The following is a 27,088-nucleotide window of genomic DNA, read 5'->3' on the forward strand; positions in this document are numbered from 1 at the left end:
GCTTCACTAACGCTAGCTATGAATTTTGTTAGCTTGTTTTTTAACAATAACTGGAGAAAATCCGATTTCACCCACATATGTAAGGTCACGCACTGTCCAGGACCGCGATTGTTATTTGAAAAGGTTAACTTTAATGGACGAAACCAGATTTTTCCTCGAAGCATGGACGATCTGACAGGATTCCCTCCGGTTGACTGACTCACATCTAACCTGTGTAGTTAAGACAGACTCACAGTGTCTATCTAGTCATGAAGATGTATTTTCAATTTCAGCAGGCAACTATTTTTACAGAAACATTATTATTCCAAGCCACAATTACTCATAACAATACAATTACAAATGATTAAGCTTATAAGTTTGTTGTTTTACACACATGCGCACAGACATTATTTCATACACAACATAATCGTGAGATGCATAAGAAATCTATAGACGCACTCATAACAACAAAAGACAATACTTTATTGAACCTTTTCTGACAAGAAGTGTGCGTTGCAAACGCGAGCATTTTGACGGCCGTTTCTGTCCAGTCCTCTGGTTTTAATTTTTAATCACAGTCGTCCGTTTTTGTCTGGCAGTGGCAGCAGGTAAGCGATAACATTTCAAATCAGAGCCTGTACTATGTCGATTCTGGCACCCAACATCACAACAAGACTATATTTAAAGCTCCTTATGTTGCTGAATCTGCGCTGGTTTGAATGGGCCGCCTCCAGTTCTCCCTCTGTTTTGCCTCCAGCTTGTGCTGTGACGTAATCGTGACGTCGACTCAAAAAGGGTCTATAGTACCAAGTTTTATGCCTTATATACAGAGGTGGACAATCCAGGGGTCAGAAAGTAAAAGTCCTGCCATATGTTTATTCCACCCATGAACTCAGCAGAGTTCATGGTCCATGAGTTCATGGAGAGCAGAGTCCGACTCTCTAACCATTAGGCCACGACTTCCCACAAAATGAGAAAAGCACAGAAAACAGATCATCACTCAATAATCTTACTGTCTCTATGATGATTTCTGACACACATTTATTCTGATTCATGTTCATATTAATGTGATGAAGAGACTCTATAATATCTCACTGTCACTGGTTTATCATACATCTCTCCTCAGTCTGTTCTGATTCAACACAGTTTCACATATCCAGAACCAAACCCAATCCCAGGATAGAGGGTCTGAGTGAATGTGGTCTGGACTGAGTGGATGAGGGTCATTGTGTCAGAGATGCTGTAGAAGGACAGAGTTCCTGCTCTCTCATCCACATACACTCCTACTCTATAGATAACATCATCAAACACTCCTATTCTCCTGATATCCTCATCATCAAACACTCCTATTCTCCTACTGCTGGGCTTCACAGAGAGATCAGTCCATATCTTTTTGTGTTTGAATCTGTATTGGGATTCATGGCAGTACAAAGCCCAGGACTGAGCCTTATATCCGAACCTACACTCATCACCTCCCTTCCTGCTGATGCTCTGATATGACACTGCTATATCCAATTCACCATTCCACTCAATCTCCCAGTAACAGCGTCCACTCACACTCTCTCTACACAACACCTGAGGCATCCCTTCAAATCTGTCTGGATGATCAGGATACTGGTGATCTCTGCCAGTGTAGGTAATCACTCTGTTGTTCTCAGACAGACGGAGGGATTTATGTGTTGTGTTCAGATCCAGAGTGAGCTGATGGGAATCTGATGGAGAGAAAACACATCAGAATCAGGAATCATGAATCAATTATTCAATCAAACACATGATCTTTAATACAAGACTATAAAATCAGTAAATATACTCTCATCCAGACCTGCACTAAACCTAAACCTGTCACAGAACACATTCTGATACGTATGCATATACATATAACAAAGAGATATCAGAATGTTAATATGAGAATATGTTATATGAGTATCATATACAACTGTTTGATCATTTTCATCAGTGTTAAAATGTTGATAAATCACAAATCACTGTGCTTCAGCGCTGAGAAACCAAGAACACATTTAACCAGTGACCTGTTCCTTCAGAGCCACACGAAACACAGTTCATTCCTCATCAGTTCTGCTTCACAGTTCATTTAGTTCTGCATTCTGTTTTATCATTCAATACCAGTATAAACATACAACATCATGTCTAATATAATCAATTAATAGACACTTCTGAAATCTTTTAAAATATAAATGAAAAACATTAAATTTACAACAAAACTAAACATTTCATTTTTATTTTTGTCAAATAAGATGCAGAACTGTATAAATTAATGAATCAAATACAGTGGTTTTGTCTGATATTCCTTGGATTATTATTAATATTATTATTATTATTATATTTTCGTGTACAGCAGTCATATGTCTGGGACTTTTATTTTGACGGGTGTCGTGAGGGTGACGGTAACTTCCTGTTTGGATGGGAAGTGAACCCTGCGCCTGTAAGAGAAGGGGGTATGTGTGACGTGGAGCTGTTTGAAGCAATTATAATTAAAAAAAAATCCCTCCTCCCCCGATCGTTCCCCTTCTCTAATTTCAGACTCATCACCTATGCAGTTTTATTTGATATCCTGTACAGCAGGTGGCACCATTAAACAAGAAGAAGAAGCGATTATTATATGAAAGGGAGTTAATCTGCTGCTAAATCTCTTCTCTGAGAGTTTGTGGCTCAGTTTGTGTGTGTTGTAGATCTTCACAGCTTGTGTTACAGTCAGAGAGCAGCTAGCGTGTGATGCTAACACCACTCACACCACAGAATTCAGTTAATTCTCAGCACAGAGAGACTCTTTCACCTAGATATCACACTATAGAGACTGTGTCTGTTCCCCGAACTAGAAAATACAGAAAACATCCAAACCAGATTAAGAGTAACAATTCAATTGATGTTTAACAAATAAAAAATGTTTACAATACAGAGAAACAATTGATAAAGCTTGGCTTACTGAATATCAGGTCCCTTTCTACAAAAGCACTTTTTGTAAATGATTTGATCAATGATAATAATCTAGATTTGCTCTGTTTGACAGAAACATGGCTAAAACCAGATGAATACATTATTTTAAACGAGTCTACCCCCCCCCCCCCCCCCCCCCCAAGATTGCTGCTATAAAAATGAGCCACGTCCAAAAGGTAAAGGGGGAGGTGTTGCTACAATTTATAGCAATATTCTCAGTATTTCTCGGAGGGCAGGCTTTAAGTATAACTCGTTTGAAGTTATGGTGCTGCGTATAACATTATCTAGAGAAACACGTGTTAGTGATAAATCCCCTGTGATGTTTGTACTGGATACTGTATACAGGCCACCAGGGCACCACATAGACTTTATTAAAGAATTTACTGATTTTCTATCTGAGTTAGTACTGGCTGCAGATAAAGTCTTAATTGTTGGTGATTTTAATATTCATGTCGATAATGAAAAAGATGCATTAGGATCAGCATTCATAGACATTCTGAACTCTATTGGGGTTAGACAACATTTTTCAGGACCTACTCATTGTGGAAATCATACTCTAGATTTAATACTGTCACATGGAATTGATGTTAGTGGTGTTGAAATTCTGCAGCGAAGCGATGATATCTCAGATCATTATCTAGTCTTGTGTAAACTCCATATAGCTAAAACTGTAAATTCTACTCTTTGTTACAAGTATGGCAGAACCATCACTTCTACCACAAAAGACTGCTTTGCAAGTAATCTTCCTGATTGATCTCAATTCCTCAGCATATCCAACAGCTCAGAACAACTTGATGATGTGACAGAAACTATGGACTCTCTTTTCTAGCACTTTAGATACAGTTGCTCCTTTACGCTTAAGGAAGATCAAAGAAAACAGTCAGACTCCGTGGTATAATGAGCACACTCGCAACTTAAAGAGAGCAGCCCGGAAAATGGAGCGCAGATGGAGGAAAACAAAACTAGAGGTATTTCGTATAGCTTGGCGGGAAAGTACCCTATCCTACAGAAAAGCATTAAAAACTGCTAGATCTGATTACTTTTCATCTCTTCTAGAAGAAAACAAACATAACACCCGGTATTTATTCAATACAGTCACTACATTAACAAAAAATAAAGCATCAACAGGTGTTGGCATTTCCCTAAAGCACAGCATTAATGACTTTATGAACTACTTTACTTCCAAGATTGATACTATCAGAGATAAAATTGTAACCATGCAGCTGTCAGCTACAGTATCGCATCGGATAGTGCACTATAGATCCCCTGAAGAACAATTCCACTCATTCTCTACTATAGGAGAGGAAGAATTGTATAAACTTGTTAACCCTTGTGCATCAATAAAAAAAAGTTACACTTGGACAAAAATCTCCATGTCAAAAAAGGGGTCATAAAAATTGGAAGCTTGGGAGCACAGACTTAAGTTTGGTCTCATTTTAAAGAAGACCCATGACAGATTATTGTTGAAGTAAAAACAAGTTTAAAAAGTGAAAGCAAAACAAGTTATACAGGTTTAAGTTTATGAAAATGATTTATGAACAATATTTTATATTTTATTTTATGAATATTTTATATATGAAACATGTTGAACTCTAAACCTGCTAGAAAATCAAGGTCATAAATCTAAACAAGCTTTGTTCCAAATTTGAGGTTCATATCTCAAAAAATGAGCGTTCAGTAAAATTTTGTTTGGGAACCAAGAGAGGCGGGGCATAGAGGACTTACAATAATGTACAGTATATGAAAAATAATGTCAACATGTTCTGTTACACCAAATACACAAAATAGTGATCTTTAAAAAAGCATTATATGACCCCTTTAATATTGTTTGTATTAAAATGAAAGTTTCTTTCTCCTTTGACGTGTTCAAAATTAGATCGAAATACTTTAAGAACTACCATTTCTGTCCTTTAGTGTAACGTAATCTCAAAATATCTTACAAAAACAACAAAAAATGTTTATAATTTCCAGACGTTTTGAACAGATGACAGCAAAGTTTGTCTTGTTGTCAAACTTTCTTAAAATTGTCCAACAAGTCATGGGGGTAAAATTATGTTAATTATATTTTAATATTAAATAACAGTTTATGAAGTGTCTAATGCAGAGTTCACACTGTACGGTTTTCTAAATCGTCGGATCGCTGTTGTTTTCACACTGCAGGGCTATCTGGGGTAGCATTCAGTCTCTGCTGTGTTCACATTGCACGATGGATCGGCCACAGGGGCTTTCACATACCACAATTTCACAAACTACGTTTCACAACAAAACACACGCGAGAAGTGATAAGGAAATAATGCAAGAACCCGCATGCGTCAGACCGGAGTTCTCGAGCAAGACTGGAAGTTTAATAAAATATAGCCCGCTGATTTCCAGCTACAAACAGAAAAACAGATTATACAGGAGGGAGATGCAGGGAACAGGGATTGTGTGTTCTGCAAAGAGACGGGTCAAGCAAATGTTTGTGCTTGTTTCTCTATGATATAATTGTACATATCTATTCAAATACTGATATTCTGGTCTATAACTCCTCCCCGAACTTCCTTCTGGCCTGTATCTTTGTCTCTCATTGGCTGAAGGTCATCGCCGATGTAGTTTTCAGTCAGAAATCATTGCACACAGCGTGATTGTGAATCGCCAACAGCTCCAGATATGTAGCATGCCAAATATTTTGCGGCGATTTCCCCAGGAGGCGTCTTTGAACGAGCACCGATTTGCCTCCGATCTCTGCGTTTGTCGCGATTTATCAAAACCTGTCGGCGAGTGAAAAATCAGGCTAAAATGATGCATTGTGAACTCGGCATAACTGTCAGCACTGTGTCGGAGGGAACGACGCAGAGACGAGGATCAACATAACAGTCTTTAATATACTCCACACACAAGGGAACGGCAGGAAACACACGCACATAACGTTAAGAGACCCGACAAACATGGACTGCACAGACTGGGACTTAAATACATGACTAAAACAAGGTAATTGACGAGACACACCTGAACCAGATGAACACAATCAAACCAGGGAGAAACTGCGTCACAGGGTGCACATGGGGAGAAAAACACACTAACAGTCCCGAGACGTGACACTAACGATGAAGATAAAGCTCTCTCATGCCATTTATACATTATTAAGATATTCATTTTTGCTATGTTACACCACAGGACAAATTTATGTTAAAATTCAGTAAAAATGTTAAAAGAAGCAAAGTTAGTGACCCTTTATATTTTCTCAAAGATCAGACACTACACAAATATATGCATTTCTTTTTCAAATATTGTCTTTTACAAAATAATCATTTTTTACTGCCTATTTGTCAACTACCCATAGAAATATATATTAAGGCTATCAATCGATTCAAATATTTTATGTATATTTTTGTAGTTGATAAACAGGAAAGTGGGTTCAAGCGCCAGCAGAAGGCAGTGTAATGAAGTGGTCTTTAAGAGAAGCAGTCTATCAGCGGAAGTTTAAAATCAGCTCGTAAGTGTATTTACTTGTCTCAGTGTTTAGCGCATTTGCCGTTGCTAGGAAACGCTTATTTTGTTTACTAGGATGAGAGTTGCTGAAATGGCGTTTGGTCTCGTACTGTATCGTGTATCTTGTCAGTGTGTGCACTTGCTTGGCCATTTGTAGTTGATAAACAGGAAAGTGGGTCCAGCTGAATTGAAATGATCATTTGTTGGATTGGTATAATAAAGGTTATTATATCGCGGCAGCGGTCGCGGCAGTCGTCGTGTGAAGCCCTCTTAGTGGGAAGACCGAAGAGTGTAAAGACCATCGACTCTACCGTGCGACTCCACCGGGCAGGGACACCGGCAAGGGATAGTAGTATCTCTTTTTATTTTAGTTTATTCATTTATATGTTTATTATTGAAATGTTGTTATATGCATGTGTCAATTTTATTTAATCTCTTTATTTTCTTAAATATGTGGGTAGATAGTATTTATAGAGTTGTAACTTTTAGTTTTAGTTACTTTTTCTTATTTGTAAGTCGCTTTGGACAAAAGCGTCTGCTAAATGACAAAAGTAAAAGTAAAGTAAATATTTAATTGCGTTTAAATCGCATGACTGTCATGAGTTAACTTGTGATTAATCGCAACTTAAGCGCACATTTTTATTTGTTCTAAATGTACCTAAAATGAATACTTTTCAAGTTTTTAATACTCTAATCAACATGGGCATGGACAAATATGGATGCTTTATGCAAATGTATGTCTATTATTAGTGTAACCGTAGTCCACAGAGTATGAAGACTAGACATGTTTCATAGGTCATAGATGTTGTTCATGTCTATTAGACACATGAAAAAAGAACAGAAATAACAGATTCCCATTACTTCTTTCTTTGCACTGAGCAATTAACTTACACAAGTCTGTTTACATTATTTGCAGGACAGGGCAGCTCACTTCTGAACATGCAATACATTTACTATTACATTTTTGTAATAATAGTTTGCCTCTCTGTGCCCACATACTGTAATTCATTGTTATTCAATAAAACAGTTTTCATTGTTATATTTGACTGTTTCTGTTATCAGATAACCGAATGAATATAAAATAGTGACTGAAACGCAACCATTAAGACACACATCATTCATACACGCGCACACACAGACTCTTTCACTCACTCTCACACACACACCACTCACTCGTACACACACACCACGCGCACACAAACTCTTTCACTCACTCTCACACACACACCACTCACTCGCGCACACACACCACGCGCACACACACACACGCGCACACACTCTTTCACTCACTCTCACACACACACCACTCACTCTCACACACACACCACTCACTCGCGCACACACACCACTCACTCGCGCACACACACCACGCGCACACACGCGCACACACTCTTTCACTCACTCTCACACACACACCACTCACTCTCACACACACACCACTCACTCGCGCACACACACCACGCGCACACACACACACGCGCACACACTCTTTCACTCACTCTCACACACACACACCACTCACTCTCACACACACACCACTCACTCTCACACACACACCACTCACTCGCGCACACACACCACGCGCACACACACACACGCGCACACACTCTTTCACTCACTCTCACACACACACCACTCACTCTCACACACACACCACTCGCGTACACACACAGACACACACATCACTCACTCGAACGCACACACACCACTCACTCTCTCTCACTCACACACACACACACACATCACTCACTCGCGCACACACACACACACACACGCGCACACACTCTTTCACTCACTCTCACACACACACCACTCACTCTCACACACACACCGCTCACTCGCGCACACACACCACGCGCACACACTCTTTCACTCACTCTCACACACACACACCACTCACTCTCACACACACACCACTCGCGTACACACACAGACACACACATCACTCACTCGAACGCACACACACCACTCATTCTCTCTCACACACACACACACAAACACACACACATCACTCACTCGCGCACACACATATACCACTCACTCACACACACACCACTCACTCACTCACTCACACACGCACACCACACACACACACGAAAAACTCAACTTTCAAACAAAACAAAGTGATTTGCAAATACAAAACTCTGAGAGAAAATGCAGAGGTATGGACAAATATATGTATTGAGTGTTACAACTCTGAGACTCATTTGCCTTTTTATGGGGAAACTTGGCTTGATTTTCTCACACGAGTGCAGTCAGATTTTCTCAATTAATTAATTAATTCCCTATCTCTAATTATTGACTCTCTCAAGTACTATGTAAATACATATGTATATTTTCTATACAGCTGTATATATATAGAAAATAACCCAAAAATCTGTACATACATCTTCTGTTCCAGATTCATACACAATATTATTATTAAGTCTTATTTAAATGTTCCTGTTCTCATGTCAGATATGTATGTATGTATGTATGTATGTATGTATGTATGTATGTATGAATGCGTGTATGTACCAAGAGCTTCTTAAAAACCACTACAAATTCCTTGTGTGTTTGCGCATGCTTGGCGAATAAAGCTGATTCTGATTCTGACTGATCAGTTCAAAAATCAGGAGTGACCTGGATAAACATTTAACTAGGCAGTCTTTCCCTATAAAATCTGATCTATTCTCCATACCTCTTATCCTCTGTTGGATCGCGGGATATAGAATATACATATATATTGATACAATTGTTCAACATTCAAAACAATGCAGGGGTATAACTATATATCGTGTCACAATATATTATAATACTAAAATTCAAATGTATAGTGGATAGCAACAATATTGTGTACCCAAAGTGAAAGAGTTTTGAATTTTATTGTTACGTAGGTCAAGTAAGATTTATTGCCATTCTGCTATATATATGTTGAAACATAGCCTACAATGGAGAGAAATGTTGTAGGCTACCTCTGCAGTAAATCCAGAACCCCAGTTTGGGAAGCCTTGATGTAATATAATGTTTAATGCACTTCCTGAAAGGAATATATTTTCTCACTCTTTGTATTTTTATATCAGTATGGTACAAGATTATCCTGTTTAAATCAATGTGATAAATGAGTTAGGTCAAAAGTAATCTAAAAGTAATCTGATTATATTACCTACAATGTGTAATGTAACGGATTACGTTACTGACAACAATTTTGGTCATGTAATTTGGAATCGAATCAAACGAGCGCTGGTGCTGCAAATGTCATTAACTCTTTCCCCGCCAGTGTTTTTTTTTAAGTTGCCAGCCACCGCCAGCATCTTTGATGATTTTCACCTAAATTTGACGGCCCTCAGAATATTTTCTGCTATGAAAAATTCATTTTTATCAAAGTAGTGCATTTTCAAGCAAAACATATACAAATGCCATATTCTTTCACCTTTAAATAATTATATTAATAATTTAAATTGCATTCAATAAACAAATCAAAGATATGCGCACACACACACACACACACACACACACACACACACACACACACACACAGGTTACACACATAAATACTCTCTTTCTTTCTCTCTCTCACACACACACACACACTGACGGGTTTTCGGTGTACCCACAACACAACTAGAGATGTTTCTGTGTCTGTAAAGGCATCTCCCTCACTGACTACTTCGTCCCGATCAGATTCAAAACGGTCAAAACATGAGCTACATATTTGATCTACATTTTCTCTGATTCTTCCATTTATGCTGATCGTCTTTTATTCGGACCCGCAAGACCCAGAAGTCCTGTAACTCATTCAGGACATGCGCTAGGCCTTTCCTTACCGTAATACACCTAGAACACGGATTGCTGTAAAAACTTGTCAATGGCAGAGAATTGTTGTCTCTTAATTGACAAAATATCACGTCAATGGCAGGGAAAGAGTTAACAGCATTAACTTTTCACTGCTGGCAAATATAGGGATGCACCAAATGTTCAGCAACCGAATAAGCAAAAAGACTGAATAAATTGTACCGAACAATGACGTGACACGATCAGATAGAGGTGTGCACTAATGCAGCAGTGTGGAAGCATTTAAAACTGTCAGAGAAAGACACAAAATCATTACAAGCACCGACAGCCAGAGACCGTTTAGCACCGCATCTCATGTCTCTGATGAGAAGAGGACTGCATCCGCCTGTTGTTGCTGGTTACTGTATAATTATTAATATCGCCAAATGGCCTCAAACGATTAGTAAATAAATTGCAGAATGTTATGTTTTAATACACACACGAGTTGCATGCATTCTCACAGCGATGATGAACTGCTCGTTAGCTGGGGTTCAAAGCGTGAGGAAAATCTGTCCTGAAACAGTGTTATTTGTCAGTTGCTCAGTAACATTTTTATGCATTTTTACAAGGCATGTGACAATGTGATACATACGACAATCATCATCACCAAATTCGTAATGAGAATTATTTATAAATCTGCTGTTGTCAACAAAAAGAGATGGGGGAAGTCGTGGCCTAATGGTTAGAGAGTCGGACTCGTAATCCAAAGGTTGTGGGTTCGAGTCTCGGTCCGGCAGGGATTGTAGGTGGGGGGAGTGAATGTCCAGCGCTCTCTCCACCCTCAATACCACGACTGAGGTGCCCTTGAGCAAGACACCGAACCCCCAACTGCTCCACGGGCGCCGCAGCATAAATGCTGCCCACTGCTCCGGGTGTGTGTTCACTGCTGTGTGTGTGTGTTCACTGCTGTGTGTGTGTGTTCACTGCTGTGTGTGTGTGTGTGTGTGTGCACGTTGGATGGGTTAAATGCAGAGCACGAATTCCGAGTATGGGTCACCATACTTGGCCGTATGTCACTTCACTTTTTCACTTTTTTTTCAAAAAGAAACACTGAGGTCTTCCTGCGGGTTTGCTACGTTGATGCATATTTTCATATTAAGGCTAAAAATTGATAAATGATCAATGAACATAAGTTAAAAGAAGATATGAAGTCCTTTTGAATGTGTTTTTAAATGTTGTTTCAAAAATCAAGTGTATGACTAGTTAACATGATTAAATTCTAGATGCGTGTGGTTAAGGAGCTTTGAGTTGTTTCCTGCTCAGTTTCCTGCAGCTGTTCAGAAGATGAGACAAGCACTGATGTTTCTAAAGGTACCAGAGGTTTACATTAGAACAGCAGCATCAGTGGAAGAACACGAGCTGCATCCCCTAATCTAAAGGGTTAACTACTCATCACTTGTAAATGTGTTACAAACCTTATGGTTTCCAGTTGTGTGTGCGTAAATATATATACACACACAAACAACCTGGAACCGGAAGCTTTGTCAAACATTTACAACTGATGAGTAGCTTACACTTTAGATTAGGGGATGCAGGAAGCTTTGTAAATGATTTATAACGTTTATTGAGATAATAGTACAATGTTGACCTACAATCCCTGCCGGCCCGAGACTCGAACCCACAACCTTTGGATTACAACTCTGACTCTCTAACCATTAGGCCACGAATTCCCCCCCACTGTTCATCATCTAAACATGTGTTGATTTATAACTTAATCTACAAAACATAGGTAAAAATATTAACATATCACTAATTAATCATCTACGAAAGCATAATCATGTTTTGTAAATGATAAATCGTTAACTAATCACTTATAAATGACTTATAACTGAACGTTATTATAAAATGTTACCAAAGGAAAAAATGAATAATTATTTAATTTTATTTCCTTATGTTTTTTTTTCATTTTTTCCACATTTATTTATTTTTATATATATTTCTTATTTATTTATACATTTATTTATTTCCACTTTTATTTATTTTCACATTTATTTATTTATTTTCACTTTTATTTATTTCCACTTTTATTTATTTTCACATTTATTTATTTCCACTTTTATTTATTTCTACATTTATTTATTTCTACATTTCTTCCTCTGTAGGGTAATGAGGAGGGCATGTTTTACCGCAGGAATAGCAATGGAGCCAGAGTAGTCGAGGGGTAAGCTTTCAGGCCACAGTGACACCTTGTGGTGCCCAAACGAAGTACAAGAAGTGTAGCCTACATGATGCGCCTGTTGATAGTGTGGGAGGAATGACTTCATGGGTTATAATTTCAGTGTCACATGGGGGGGCTGTTTCAGCTGTTTAATCTGTGATCCGTGCATTTGCTGATGCTGGCGAAAGCGTGCAATCGCTCTCTTATGCGCACTGTTATTTTTTACTTTCACTGTTTTACTTTCAGTGCTTAGTCTACCAAGCATGTTTCCAAGATTGGGAATAGAAGGAGGCATCAGTTACTGTAGAAGATTTGTCACCTCACGCCACTTCCCGTGTGGATAGTCACCGCGTCAGCTGATTATAATGGGTTCTCTTGGTGTAGACACAGCTTTAGATAAGGATTAATCACACGTTTTAGGCTGGAAATATCCAGAATTAGGTCAAACAAAAGGTGTCCACGGGAACGGAGCTAGTGAAACACACACGCCATGCACTGAACATACAAGCATCATGCTCATCCAAACAACGCCTGGCATGTCATAAAATATTAATTTGGCTGTTTAAAATAAATAAAGAAACCGTGTAAGAGAGTGGTTATTATGTGGAAACAGTGAGAAACTCTATATTTTTGCAGTGTGCGCATGTCAAAAAAAAAAAAATCAGATTTGAAGCTTGTGTCAGATAAACACGCACACTGTGTATTTGTTTCAATCCAAACACTCATCTGAGACTGCTGGGTTAGGAAAGCTGACTTGATTTGACCCAATTTGGGTTGATATCAGTGCTGGGTTAGGAATGTGGAGGATGTGAAAGAAAGCATGCAGCAAGTCATGCGAGTTCAAACACGAGCTTCTTTGGCTGCCATAACTGTGTGTGAGAGAGTGATAGAGAGAGAGTGTGTGTGTGTGCGTGTGTGTGTGTGTTTATAAACCTACACTTTCGTAGTCCTGCTGTCATCATGATCTCTCCTCCATGATCCACACTATAAACACACAAACACACATTAATGTAGATCTGCATCGTTCAGTAGCTATGTCAGTATTAGTGTTTGATATACTTGAGTATCTGCAGTTTATAGTTTGGATCCTCCAGTTTGTGTTTGAGGAGCTGGACTCCTGATTGTCCTGGGTGATTGTAGCTCAGATCCAGCTCTCTCAGGTGTGACGGGTTTGAACTCAGAGCTGAAGACAAATAACCACAGCCTTCCTCTGTCACCATACAGCCAGACAACCTACAGACACACAAAATCAGGTCATCTACAGACACACACAATCAGATCATCTACAGACACACACACACACACACAGTCAGATCATCTACAGACACACACACACAGATTATCTACAGACACACACAGTCAGATCATCTACAGACACACACAGTCAGATCATCTACAGACACACACATCCAGACAACCTACAGACACACACAATCAGATCATCTACAGAGACAAACAGTTAGATCATCTACAGACACACACACAGTCAGATCATCTACAGACACACACAGTCAGATCATCTAGAGACAAACACAGTCAGATCATCTACAGACACACACAGCCAGACAACCTACAGAGACACACAATCAGATCATCTACAGAGACAAACAGTCAGATCATCTACAGACACACACACACACACACACACAGTCAGATCATCTACAGACAAACAGTCAGATCATCTACAGACACACACAGTCAGATCATCTACAGACACACACAGTCAGATCATCTACAGAGACAAACAGTCGGATCATCTACAGACACACACACACACACACACACAGTCAGATCATCTACAGACACACACACAGTCAGATCATCTACAGACACACACACAGTCAGATAATCTACAGACACACACAGTCAGATCATCTACAGACACACACAGCCAGACAACCTACAGACACACACAGTCAGATCATCTACAGACACACACACACACACACAGTCAGATCATCTACAGACAAACAGTCAGATCATCTACAGACACACACAGTCAGATCATCTACAGACACACACAGTCAGATCATCTACAGAGACAAACAGTCGGATCATCTACAGACACACACACACACACACACACAGTCAGATCATCTACAGACACACACACAGTCAGATCATCTACAGACACACACACAGTCAGATAATCTACAGACACACACAGTCAGATCATCTACAGACACACACAGCCAGACAACCTACAGACACACACAGTCAGATCATCTACAGACACACACAGTCAGATCATCTACAGACACACAGTCAGATCATCTACAGACACACAGACAGATCATCTACAGACACACACAGTCAGATCATCTACAGACACACACAGACAGACAACCTACAAACACACAGACAGATCATCTACAGACACACACAAACAGATCATCTACATATACAGTCAGATCACCTATAGTCACACAGACAGATAATATACAGACACACACAGAAAAATCACCTACAGACACAGACAGATCATATACAGACACACAGACAGATCATCTACAGACACACACACAGTCAGATCATCTACAGACACACACAGACAGATCATCTACAGACACACACCCAGTCAGATCATCTACAGACACACACAGTCAGATCATCTACAGACACACACCCAGTCAGATCATCTACAGACACACACAGTCAGATCATCTACAGACACACACAGTCAGATCATCTACAGACACACACAGTCAGATCATCTACAGACACACACAGTCAGATCATCTACAGACACACACAATCAGATCATCTACAGACACACACAGTCAGATCATCTACAGACACACAGTCAGATCATCTACAGACACACATCAACATTGTGACCAGTTGACTGTAAATTATCTCTTATATGTTGTTAATACCTCAGTATCTGCAGCTGACAGTTTAGACTCTTCAGTCCATCAGAAATAAACTTTACACCAGAGTCCTGCAGGTCATTGTTACTCAGATCCAGCTCTCTCAGGACAGAGTTTGAGGATTGTAGAGCTGAAGACAAACTCTCACAACACTGAGCAGTGAGATTACAGACAGCATACCTGAAAGAGAGCAGAACACACACATCTATGGTCAGATCAACTACAGACACACACAGCCAGACAACCTACAGACACACACAATCAGATCATCTACAGAGACAAACAGTCAGATCATCTACAGACACACACACACACAGTCAGATCATCTACAGACACACACAGTCAAATCATCTACAGAGACAAACAGTCGGATCATCTACAGACACACACACAGATCATCTACAGACACACACACACAGATCATCTACAGACACACACAGTCAGATCATCTACAGACACACACACACACAGATCATCTACAGAGACAAACAGTCAGATCATCTACAGACACACACAATCAGATCATCTACAGACACACACACACACACACACACACACACACACACACACAGTCAGATCATCTACAGAGACAAACAGTCAGATCATCTACAGGCCCACACACACAGTCAGATCATCTACAGACACACACACACACAGTCAAATCATCTACAGACACACAGTCAAATCATCTACAGAGACAAACAGTCAGATCATCTACAGACACACACACACAGTCAGATCATCTACAGACACACACAGTCAGATCATCTACAGACACACATCAGATCATCTACAGACACACACAGTCAAATCATCTACAGAGACAAACAGTCAGATCATCTACAGACACACACACACACACACACACACACACAGTCAAATCATCTACAGAGACACACAGACATATCATCTACAGACACACACACACACACACACACACACACAGTCAGATCATCTACAGACACACACAGTCAAATCATCTACAGAGACAAACAGTCAGATCATCTACAGACACACACACACACAGATCATCTACAGACACACACACACAGATCATCTACAGACACACACAGTCAGATCATCTACAGACACACACAATCAGATCATCTACAGACACACACACACACACACACACACACACACACACACACACACACACACACACACACACACACACACACACACACACACACACACACACAGTCAGATCATCTACAAAGACAAACAGTCAGATCATCTACAGGCCCACACACACAGTCAGATCATCTAAAGACACACACACACACACACACACACACAGTCAAATCATCTACAGAGACAAACAGTCAGATCATCTACAGACACACACAGTCAGATCATCTACAGACACACACACACACACACACACACACACACACACACACACACAGTCAAATCATCTACAGAGACAAACAGTCAGATCATCTACAGACAGACACACACACACACACACACACACACACACACAGTCAGATCATCTACAGACACACACAGTCAGATCATCTACAGACACACATCAGATCATCTACAGACACACACAGTCAGATCATCTACAGACACACATCAGATCATCTACAGACACACATCAGATCATCTACAGACACACACAGTCAAATCATCTACAGAGACAAACAGTCAGATCATCTACAGACACACACAGACAGATCATCTACAGACACACACAGACAGATCATCTACAGACACACAGTCAGATCATCTACAGACACACAGACAGATCATCTACAGACACACACAGTCAGATCATCTACAGACACACACAGACAGACAACCTACAAACACACAGACAGATCATCTACAGACACACACAAACAGATCATCTACATATACAGTCAGATCACCTACAGTCACACAGACAGATAATATACAGACACACACAGAAAAATCACCTACAGACACAGACAGATCATATACAGACACACAGACAGATCATCTACAGACACACACACAGTCAGATCATCTACAGACACACACAGACAGATCATCTACAGACACACACCCAGTCAGATCATCTACAGACACACACAGTCAGATCATCTACAGACACACACCCAGTCAGATCATCTACAGACACACACAGTCAGATCATCTACAGACACACACAGTCAGATCATCTACAGACACACACAGTCAGATCATCTACAGACACACACAATCAGATCATCTACAGACACACACAGTCAGATCATCTACAGACACACAGTCAGATCATCTACAGACACACATCAACATTGTGACCAGTTGACTGTAAATTATCTCTTATATGTTGTTAATACCTCAGTATCTGCAGCTGACAGTTTAGACTCTTCAGTCCATCAGAAATAAACTTTACACCAGAGTCCTGCAGGTCATTGTTACTCAGATCCAGCTCTCTCAGGACAGAGTTTGAGGATTGTAGAGCTGAAGACAAACTCTCACAACACTGAGCAGTGAGATTACAGACAGCATACCTGAAAGAGAGCAGAACACACACATCTATGGTCAGATCAACTACAGACACACACAGCCAGACAACCTACAGACACACACAATCAGATCATCTACAGAGACAAACAGTCAGATCATCTACAGACACACACACACACACACACACACACACAGTCAGATCATCTACAGACACACACAGTCAAATCATCTACAGAGACAAACAGTCGGATCATCTACAGACACACACACAGATCATCTACAGACACACACACACAGATCATCTACAGACACACACAGTCAGATCATCTACAGACACACACACACAGATCATCTACAGAGACAAACAGTCAGATCATCTACAGACACACACAATCAGATCATCTACAGACACACACACACACACACACACACACACACACACACACACACACACAGTCAGATCATCTACAGAGACAAACAGTCAGATCATCTACAGGCCCACACACACAGTCAGATCATCTACAGACACACACACACACACACAGTCAAATCATCTACAGACACACAGTCAAATCATCTACAGAGACAAACAGTCAGATCATCTACAGACACACACACAGTCAGATCATCTACAGACACACACAGTCAGATCATCTACAGACACACATCAGATCATCTACAGACACACACAGTCAAATCATCTACAGAGACAAACAGTCAGATCATCTACAGACACACACACACACACACACACACACACACAGTCAAATCATCTACAGAGACACACAGACATATCATCTACAGACACACACACACACACACACAGTCAGATCATCTACAGACACACACAGTCAAATCATCTACAGAGACAAACAGTCAGATCATCTACAGACACACACACACACACACACAGATCATCTACAGACACACACACACAGATCATCTACAGACACACACAGTCAGATCATCTACAGACACACACAATCAGATCATCTACACACACACACACACACACACACACACACACACACACACACACACACACACACACACAGTCAGATCATCTACAAAGACAAACAGTCAGATCATCTACAGGCCCACACACACAGTCAGATCATCTAAAGACACACACACACACACACACACACACACAGTCAAATCATCTACAGAGACAAACAGTCAGATCATCTACAGACACACACAGTCAGATCATCTACAGACACACACACACACACACACACACACACACACACAGTCAAATCATCTACAGAGACAAACAGTCAGATCATCTACAGACACACACACACACACACACACACACACACACAGTCAGATCATCTACAGACACACACAGTCAGATCATCTACAGACACACATCAGATCATCTACAGACACACACAGTCAGATCATCTACAGACACACATCAGATCATCTACAGACACACACATCAGATCATCTACAGACACACACAGTCAAATCATCTACAGAGACAAACAGTCAGATCATCTACAGACACACACACACACACACACACACACACACAAACAGTCAGATCATCTAGAGACACACACACACACACACACACACACACACAGAATACAGTATTCAGACACACCAATACATAACACATATCTCATTAAATTACAAAACTTAGGTTGTGTTGTGTTGAATAATTAATGTACGTGTCATGTACAAATTAATTTGTGAAAATAATTTGATCACAAAACTGACAGAGTAAATACAGGTCCTTCTCAAAAAATTAGCATATTGTGATAAAGTTCATTATTTTCTGTAATGTACTGATAAACATTAGACTTTCATATATTTTAGATTCATTACAACACAACTGAAGTAGTTCAAGCCTTTTATTGTGTTAATAATGATGATTTTGGCATACAGCTCATGAAAACCAAAAATTCCTATCTCAACAAATTAGCATATCATGAAAAGGTTCTCTAAACGAGCTATTAACCTAATCATCTGAATCAACTAATTAACTCTAAACACCTGCAAAAGATTCTTGAGGCTTTTAAAAACTCCCAGCCTGGTTCATTACTCAAAACCGCAATCATGGATAAGACTGCCGACCTGACTGCTGTCCAGAAGGCCATCATTGACACCCTCAAGCAAGAGGGTAAGACACAGAAAGACATTTCTGAACGAATAGGCTGTTCCCAGAGTGCTGTATCAAGGCACCTCAGTGGGAAGTCTGTGGGAAGGAAAAAGTGTGGCAGAAAACGCAGCACAACGAGAAGAGGTGACCGGACCCTGAGGAAGATTGTGGAGAAGGACCGATTCCAGACCTTGGGGGATCTGCGGAAGCAGTGGACTGAGTCTGGAGTAGAAACATCCAGAGCCACCGTGTACAGGCGTGTGCAGGAAATGGGCTACAGGTGCCGCATTCCCCAGGTCAAGCCACTTTTGAACCAGAAACAGCGGCAGAAGCGCCTGACCTGACACTGGACTGTTGCTCAGTGGTCCAAAGTACTTTTTTCGGATGAAAGCAAATTTTGCATGTCATTCGGAAATCAAGGTGCCAGAGTCTGGAGGAAGACTGGGGAGAGGGAAATGCCAAAATGCCTGAAGTCCAGTGTCAAGTACCCACAGTCAGTGATGCTGGTGTTGGTCCACTGTGTTTTATCAAGGGCAGGGTCAATGCAGCTAGCTATCAGGAGATTTTGGAGCACTTCATGCTTCCATCTGCTGAAAAGCTTTATGGAGATGAAGATTTCATTTTTCAGCACGACCTGGCACCTGCTCACAGTGCCAAAACCACTGGTAAATGGTTTACTGACCATGGTATTACTGTGCTCAATTGGCCTGCCAACTCTCCTGACCTGAACCCCATAGAGAATCTGTGGGATATTGTGAAGAGAAAGTTGAGAGACGCAAGACCCAACACTCTGGATGAGCTTAAGGCCGCTATCGAAGCATCCTGGGCCTCCATAACACCTCAGCAGTGCCACAGGCTGATTGCCTCCATGCCACGCCGCATTGAAGCAGTCATTTCTGCAAAAGGATTCCCGACCAAGTATTGAGTGCATAACTGAACATAATTATTTGAAGGTTGACCTTTTTTTTGTATTAAAAACACTTTTCTTTTATTGGTCGGATGAAATATGCTAATTTTTTGAGATAGGAATTTTGGGTTTTCATGAGATGTATGCCAAAATCATCAATATTAAAACAATAAAAGGCTTGAACTACTTCAGTTGTGTTGTAATGAATCTAAAATATATGAAAGTCTAATGTTTATCAGTACATTACAGAAAATAATGAACTTTATCACAATATGCTAATTTTTTGAGAAGGACCTGTATGTTAAAAGTAAAATAAAAAAACCAAGACCTATATTACTCATAATATTTCCCTTCACAGTAATCCACTTTTCTCTCATTTTATTTATTTTATGGCATAATGCAGACCTCTGTAAATGTATAATAATGTAAAATATAGCTGCGAGCAGCGATGACGGGCCCAAGCCGTCAGCATACGCCACCCCGGTGGCATCGATAAAACGGTGCCCGGCGAGCACAAGCATCACAGTAACCCTCTGGCAGTTTGGTTTTAAGGGATACGGCAATTAAAGGGTTAATCCAAACCATCAACTCTGTGAAACACACACACACACAGAACAACATATAAAACTTTAAATTCTGTGAAAATATATTTTTCATTGGTAGTTGATGTTAGTCAATGCATTTACTAATGCTAACAAATGAGAAATTATTATAGTTACCAAAGCTTTTAATGATTTATAAGCATTTTTTAATGATTTATTTTTCCATTAACTAACATGAATAATTTTTTCTAACACAAATGAATAAAGTAAAAAATATATTGTTAATATTTAATGTTATTTGTGAATTAACCAATGTTAAAAAACAACATTATTTAACTGTTGTTAATTTACATCATTAATAAATATATACCATTTAATGTTGATCAAAATCAATTCCAAAATGTGTTAATATATTAAATTTTAAAGTTTTATCTTTTGAACATGACTATTTTTCTAATATTAAAAATATTATGTTCATTGTTAGTTCATTGTAAGTTCATACTATCAATGAAGAATTAACATGCTTTAAAAAATATAATTTTTTATTGTCAGTTCATGTTAATTAATGCATTCCCTACTGTTAACACATGAGACTTAATTATAAAGTGTTATCAAAACCTTTAATGCTTTATAAGCATTTTTTAAGGATTTTATTGAGAAGTTTAAACAGACCCTCTCTCTCTCTCCCTCTCTCTCTCCCTCTCTCTCTCTCTCTCTCTCTCTCTCTCTCTCTCTCTCCCTCCACACTCACTGAACTCACACAGTCAGTCACCCACCGCACACATTAGAAGCACAGAGACAGGAGAACTCTGATAAGTTTGAAAATTTTCTTTTCGCCATAGTGTATTGTAAATTCATGAAATTAAGCACATATCCTCAGACTGTATTGTTCTGTGTATGTAATTTTTTTATGAAGTGTTTGGAAGCTGCTCTTAAAAGATAAAAAAAAAGTGTTCTTTTTTACTGTAACTTTAATAAATTGCCATTAAATCATCGTTCAAGATATCCTAAATCCGTCCGCAATTTAGCATCTTCAGTATTCTGGCATCATGACAAAAAATGTTTGGTGTGATTTACGTGTTTCTGTTTGGAGGAGTATGAATTTGTTTACAGCCCGTTTTAAAAAAAAAACCCACATTAAAATAAATATAGCCGACTTCCTGTTGGTCGTAGCTAATGACTGTAAATTAGAAAGTTGTCCGGATTAATAAGAACAATTTATGTACCGAGTTTGGTGTCTGTAGCTATCATTATATATATATATAATCATTAATAATTATATACCATTTAATGTTGATCAATATTAATTCCAAAATGTGTTAATATATTATTAAATTTTAAAGTTTATCTTTTGAACATGACTATTTTTCTAACATTAAAAAGATTAATAAATGCTTTAAAAAAAAATTGCTCTTTGTTAGTTCATGCTATCATTGAAGAATTAACATGCTGTAAAAATATATTTTTCATTGTTAGTTCATGTTAATTATTGCATTTCCTAATGTTAAGAAATGAGACCTTATTATAAAGTGTTATCAAAATCTTTAATGATTTATAAGCATTTTTTAAAGATTTTAAAAAACAGACCCTCTCTCTCTCTTTCTCTCTCTCACCCACTGCCTCAATCCACACAGTCACTCACACAGCCCACCCCACCCCACCCCACCCCCACCCCTCACTCAGCTGCAGTGACAGGGAGATCTCACTCAGAAGCAGCTCTGATAGTTTTAAAATTTTCTCCTCTGCATAGTGTATTGTAAATTCATGAAATTAATCACATATCCTCAGACTGTATTGTTCTGTGTATGTAATTTTTTATGAAGTGTTTGGAAGCTGCTCTTAAAAGATAAAAAAAAAAATGTTTTCCCTTGTTTACTGTAACTTTAATAAATTGCCATTAAATCATCGTTCAAGATATCCTAAATCCGTCCGCAATTTAGCATCTTCAGTATTTTGACATCATGAGAAAAAATGTTTGGTGTGATTTCCGTGTTTCTGTTTGGAGGAGTATGAATTTGTTTACAGCCCGTTTTTAAAAAAAACCCACATTAAAATAAATATAGCCGACTTCCTGTTGGTCGTAGCTAATGACTGTAAATTAGAAAGTTGTCCGGATTAATTAGAACAATTTATGTACCGAGTTTGGTGTCTGTAGCTATCATTATATATATATATAATCATTAATAATTATATACCATTTAATGTTGATCAATATTAATTCCAAAATGTGTTAATATATTATTAAATTTTAAAGTTTATCTTTTGAACATGACTATTTTTCTAACATTAAAAAGATTAATAAATGCTTTAAAAAAAAATTGCTCTTTGTTTGCATGTGTCATTGTTTTCTAATAGAATAAATGAAACGGGACAAAGTTAATCTTGACAAACTATATATCATTCTGAGGGTCTAAGCCTCAAGCATCGACGACAGATCGCTGTTTTTCGATGGAAAGCTTATAAGGAATGTATTTGCTACATTTGTGTAAGCAGTACACATCCAAACACGCAGAGTAAAAAAGCAGTACGTACCTTTATCATTGTAATAACGAGCCACAAACGCGTCCACTGCTGAAATCCCAGTTTAGTTAGAGAGGTAAGGGTCCACAGAACAACATCCCAGCGAGCACTTTTAGTCCAGCGAAACAATAACGTTGTAATAAGGATGAATATTCCTTTGTTTACGTTTCATTTCTTCGGGAGTTACTGTTCGCGTCCGTTATGGAATAAATTAGAAGTTGGTTGAGCTTAGATTGGCCGGACGAGCCTCGCGAGTCCCAGTCATCTAAGCTCGACGAGCGTTTCCTCAGTGGCTCTGGTTCGCGCCCGGCGAGGAGAAAGTTGCCTTTCTTCCCTGACCTGCATCACGAGATTTCCAGGTCTTGGAACCAGCCTTTCTCCTCCCGCCTCACTAATGCGGCGGCCGCTGACTTCACCAACCTCGTTGGTTCTGTGGAGCAGGGGTACGCCGCAGTCCCGGCGATCGAGGACACGCTCGCTGCACACCTCTCGCCGACTTCCACCCCCTCGTGGAAGTCCCGCCCTCTCCTTCCGTCCAAGCCGTGTAGAGCCACCTCTGCTTTGATCGGTAAGTCCTACACGGTAGCGGGACAGGCAGGTGCAGGCTCTCCACACTATGGCCATCCTTCAGGCCTACCAAGCGGAGGTACTGAAGGAGATGGATGAGGGGGATGGTGTGACCCCCGAGGCTGTTAAGGAGCTTCGTAGGGCTACAGACTTGGCCCTTCGTGCTACTAAGCATACAGCGCGGGCGGTTGGGCGCAGTATGGCAGGATTGAGCGCCACCTGTGGCTGAATCTGACGGAGATCAGGGAAAAGGAGAAGGCTTTCCTCCTTGACGCCCCGATCTCCAGCTCTGGCTTATTCGGTGACGCGGTTAACACCGTAGTCGATAAATTCAGGGCTGCTAAAACGCAGTCAGCTGCGTTTAAGCAGTTCATGCCACGTCGTGCACGCGAACCGGCCTCTGCCTCATCTTCTAGGGAGCGCCCGGCCCCCAGAAGGGAGCCAGTCGGTAGAGTGAGCGATCGTGATCCGGTGCATCCCCCACTGTACACGGTCTGGGGAGCCCGTGGTCGTTCCGCTACTCGCCAGCGCCCCCGCAAGCGGATAGATTTAAAACGCCCGAACAAGCCCCCCGCGGCGGCTTCTTCGGGTCACTCCTGATATGAGTATCAGGAAGAGGAGAGCTTCCCCTGCCTCGTTGGATCGCGACGGACCGTTAAAACGTTTCTGTCCGTCTCTGAGATGCTCTCCTCCGCCAACTGCGCCATCCTCGCCAGTAGTGACGTCTCGAGGAGCGCAGGCCACTTCCCCTCTTCGGCGACCATTGAAGGTAAGAGACACTTCAGGTTTTCTCCCCTCAGAGTTGCTGCAGGCTGCAGACATTGTACACGCCGTAAGGGACGCCCAGCGCTTTCCCCCCGCGCCAGTATCTCCTGCCCTTGCCTTTATGGCCTCATTAGGTCATGCCTCCATGCACGAGGACGCTGTGAGCTCTCCTCTGCTTCGGCCAGATACATGCCCCTCCCTTAAGGGGGACGTTCAAAGCAGGGACTCCGTGTTGGTATCCCCCTTGATATGTTCCACTCCGCTACCTCTGTCGGCCTTCCTCCATGCCTGGAGGGACCTGCCGTGAGTGTCGCCCTGGATTCTTCGTACGATCCAGTTCGGTTACACACTCCAATTTGCACGCAACCCCCCCGTTTCAACGGGGTTCTTCTTACTGCTTTTAACAACGCCAACGAGGCTTCTGTCCTACAGCAGGAAGTCTCCTCGCTTCTGCTCAAAGGGGCAATAGAGGAGGTCCCCTCTTCGGACCTAAACCATGGCTTCTTCAGCCGTACTTTCTAGTCCCGAAGAAGGATGGGGGTTTGCGTCCTATACTAGATCTGCGCAGGCTGAATTACTCTCTCTATAGAGGGAAATTCAGGATGCTGACGCTCAAGAGCATTCTTTCCCAAGTCCAAGGAGGGGATTGGTTCGTCACTGTCGACTTGAAGGATGCCTACTTCCACATCCACGTGGTTCAGAGACACAGGAAGTTCCTCAGGTTCGCCTTCGGGGGAAAGGCTTACCAATACAAGGTTCTTCCCTTTGGGCTAGCTCTGGCCCCAAGGACGTTCACCGAGTGTACGGATGCGGCTCTAGCCCCGCTGAGGCTCCAGGGCATCCGCATCCTCAACTACCTGGACGACTGGCTCGTTCTAGCCAGTTCCAGGGAGCAGGTGATTCGTCACAGGGATTCTCTCCTTCTCCACCTTCGCGCGCGCTTGGCCTCCGGCTGAATGGCCAGAAGAGCGTGCTCACTCCAGCCCAGCAGACCACATTTTTGGGGGTCTGTCTGGACTCAACCTCGATGCAGGCCCGTCTGGCCCCTGCTCGGGTGGAAAGCATCCAGTCGTGCTCGGCCCGCTTCAGGCTAGGCCGTCGCGTATCAGTGGGCGTGTGTCGCAGGCTCCTGGGCCTCATGGCAGCGGCTTCCCCGGTTCTTCCCTTGGGGCTGCTCCATATGAGACCATTCCTCTGGTGGATGAAGTCCCTTGGTATTCACCCCTCTTGGCCGTCCCTCCGCCTACTAAGAGTGTCAGGCGCCTGTCTTCGCTCCCTCTTAGTGTGGCGGGACCTCAATTTTCTCCAGACAGGAGTGAATATGGGGTTAGTCTTCCGTCGCCAAATGATAACGACGGATGCTTCCCTCTCAGGGTGGGGGGCGGTCTTCGAGGGAAGGCCGGCTTGCGGTGTTTGGTCAGGCAAGTACCTGGCCTGGCACATAAACGGTCTGGAATTGAGAGCGGTTCACCTAGCTCTCACTCACTTTCTTCCATTCCTGGCACACTCTCACGTCATCGTCAGGACGGACAACATGGCGGTGGTGTCTCACATCAATCGCCAGGGGGGCTCCCGATCGCGCACCCTGAACAGGCATGCGCGTCGGCTGCTTCTTTGGGCACAGGGCAGATTCTTGTCCCTGAGAGCGGTCCATGTCCCAGGGGTCCTGAACCTAGCGGCGGACTTTCTGTCGAGACAAAAACTCAGGTCGGGGGAATGGATACTGAACCACCGGACGGTGGATCAGATTTGGGAACGTTTCGGCGCAGCAGAGGTGGACCTCTTTGCGTCTCAGGAGTTGACCCAATGCCCCCTTTGGTTCTCCCTCTCTCATCCTGCCTCTCTGGGGATAGATGCGCTAGCGCACCCCTGGCCAGACATGAGTCTGTATGCTTTCCTTCCGGTCAAGCTCATCCTGGCAGTATTGTGCAGGGTGAGGACATACGGAGTCCGTCTTCTCCTAGTAGCCCCGTTCTGGCCTTCCCA

General features: G+C 41.3%; 1 protein-coding gene across 2 annotated transcripts in view; it reads right to left on the reverse strand.

Annotated features, from left to right (window-relative positions):
* The window catches only part of LOC306875133 (NLR family CARD domain-containing protein 3-like), a gene marked incomplete at its 3' end in the record, with an annotated part of 44,593 nt that overhangs the window by 441 nt on the left and 17,064 nt on the right, over window positions 1-27,088 (reverse strand). The window contains exons 4-8 of one of the 2 annotated variants that reach the window (XR_013784708.1): window positions 17,559-17,732; window positions 15,253-15,426; window positions 13,436-13,609; window positions 13,314-13,360; window positions 787-1,691 (exon numbers count right to left, since the gene is read on the reverse strand). Coding sequence is in view for 1 of the 2 variants with exons in the window: in XM_079425559.1 (XP_079281685.1) it covers window positions 1,117-1,691; window positions 13,314-13,360; window positions 13,436-13,609; window positions 15,253-15,426; window positions 17,559-17,732 (1,144 nt within the window). Of the gene's footprint in view, window positions 1-240; window positions 1,692-13,313; window positions 13,361-13,435; window positions 13,610-15,252; window positions 15,427-17,558; window positions 17,733-27,088 lie in introns of those variants that run through there. The other variant, XM_079425559.1, reaches the window with a different exon arrangement.

The sequence above is a fragment of the Barbus barbus genome (assembly GCF_936440315.1).
Source record: "Barbus barbus genome assembly, chromosome: 9".
NCBI lineage: Eukaryota > Metazoa > Chordata > Actinopteri > Cypriniformes > Cyprinidae > Barbus > Barbus barbus.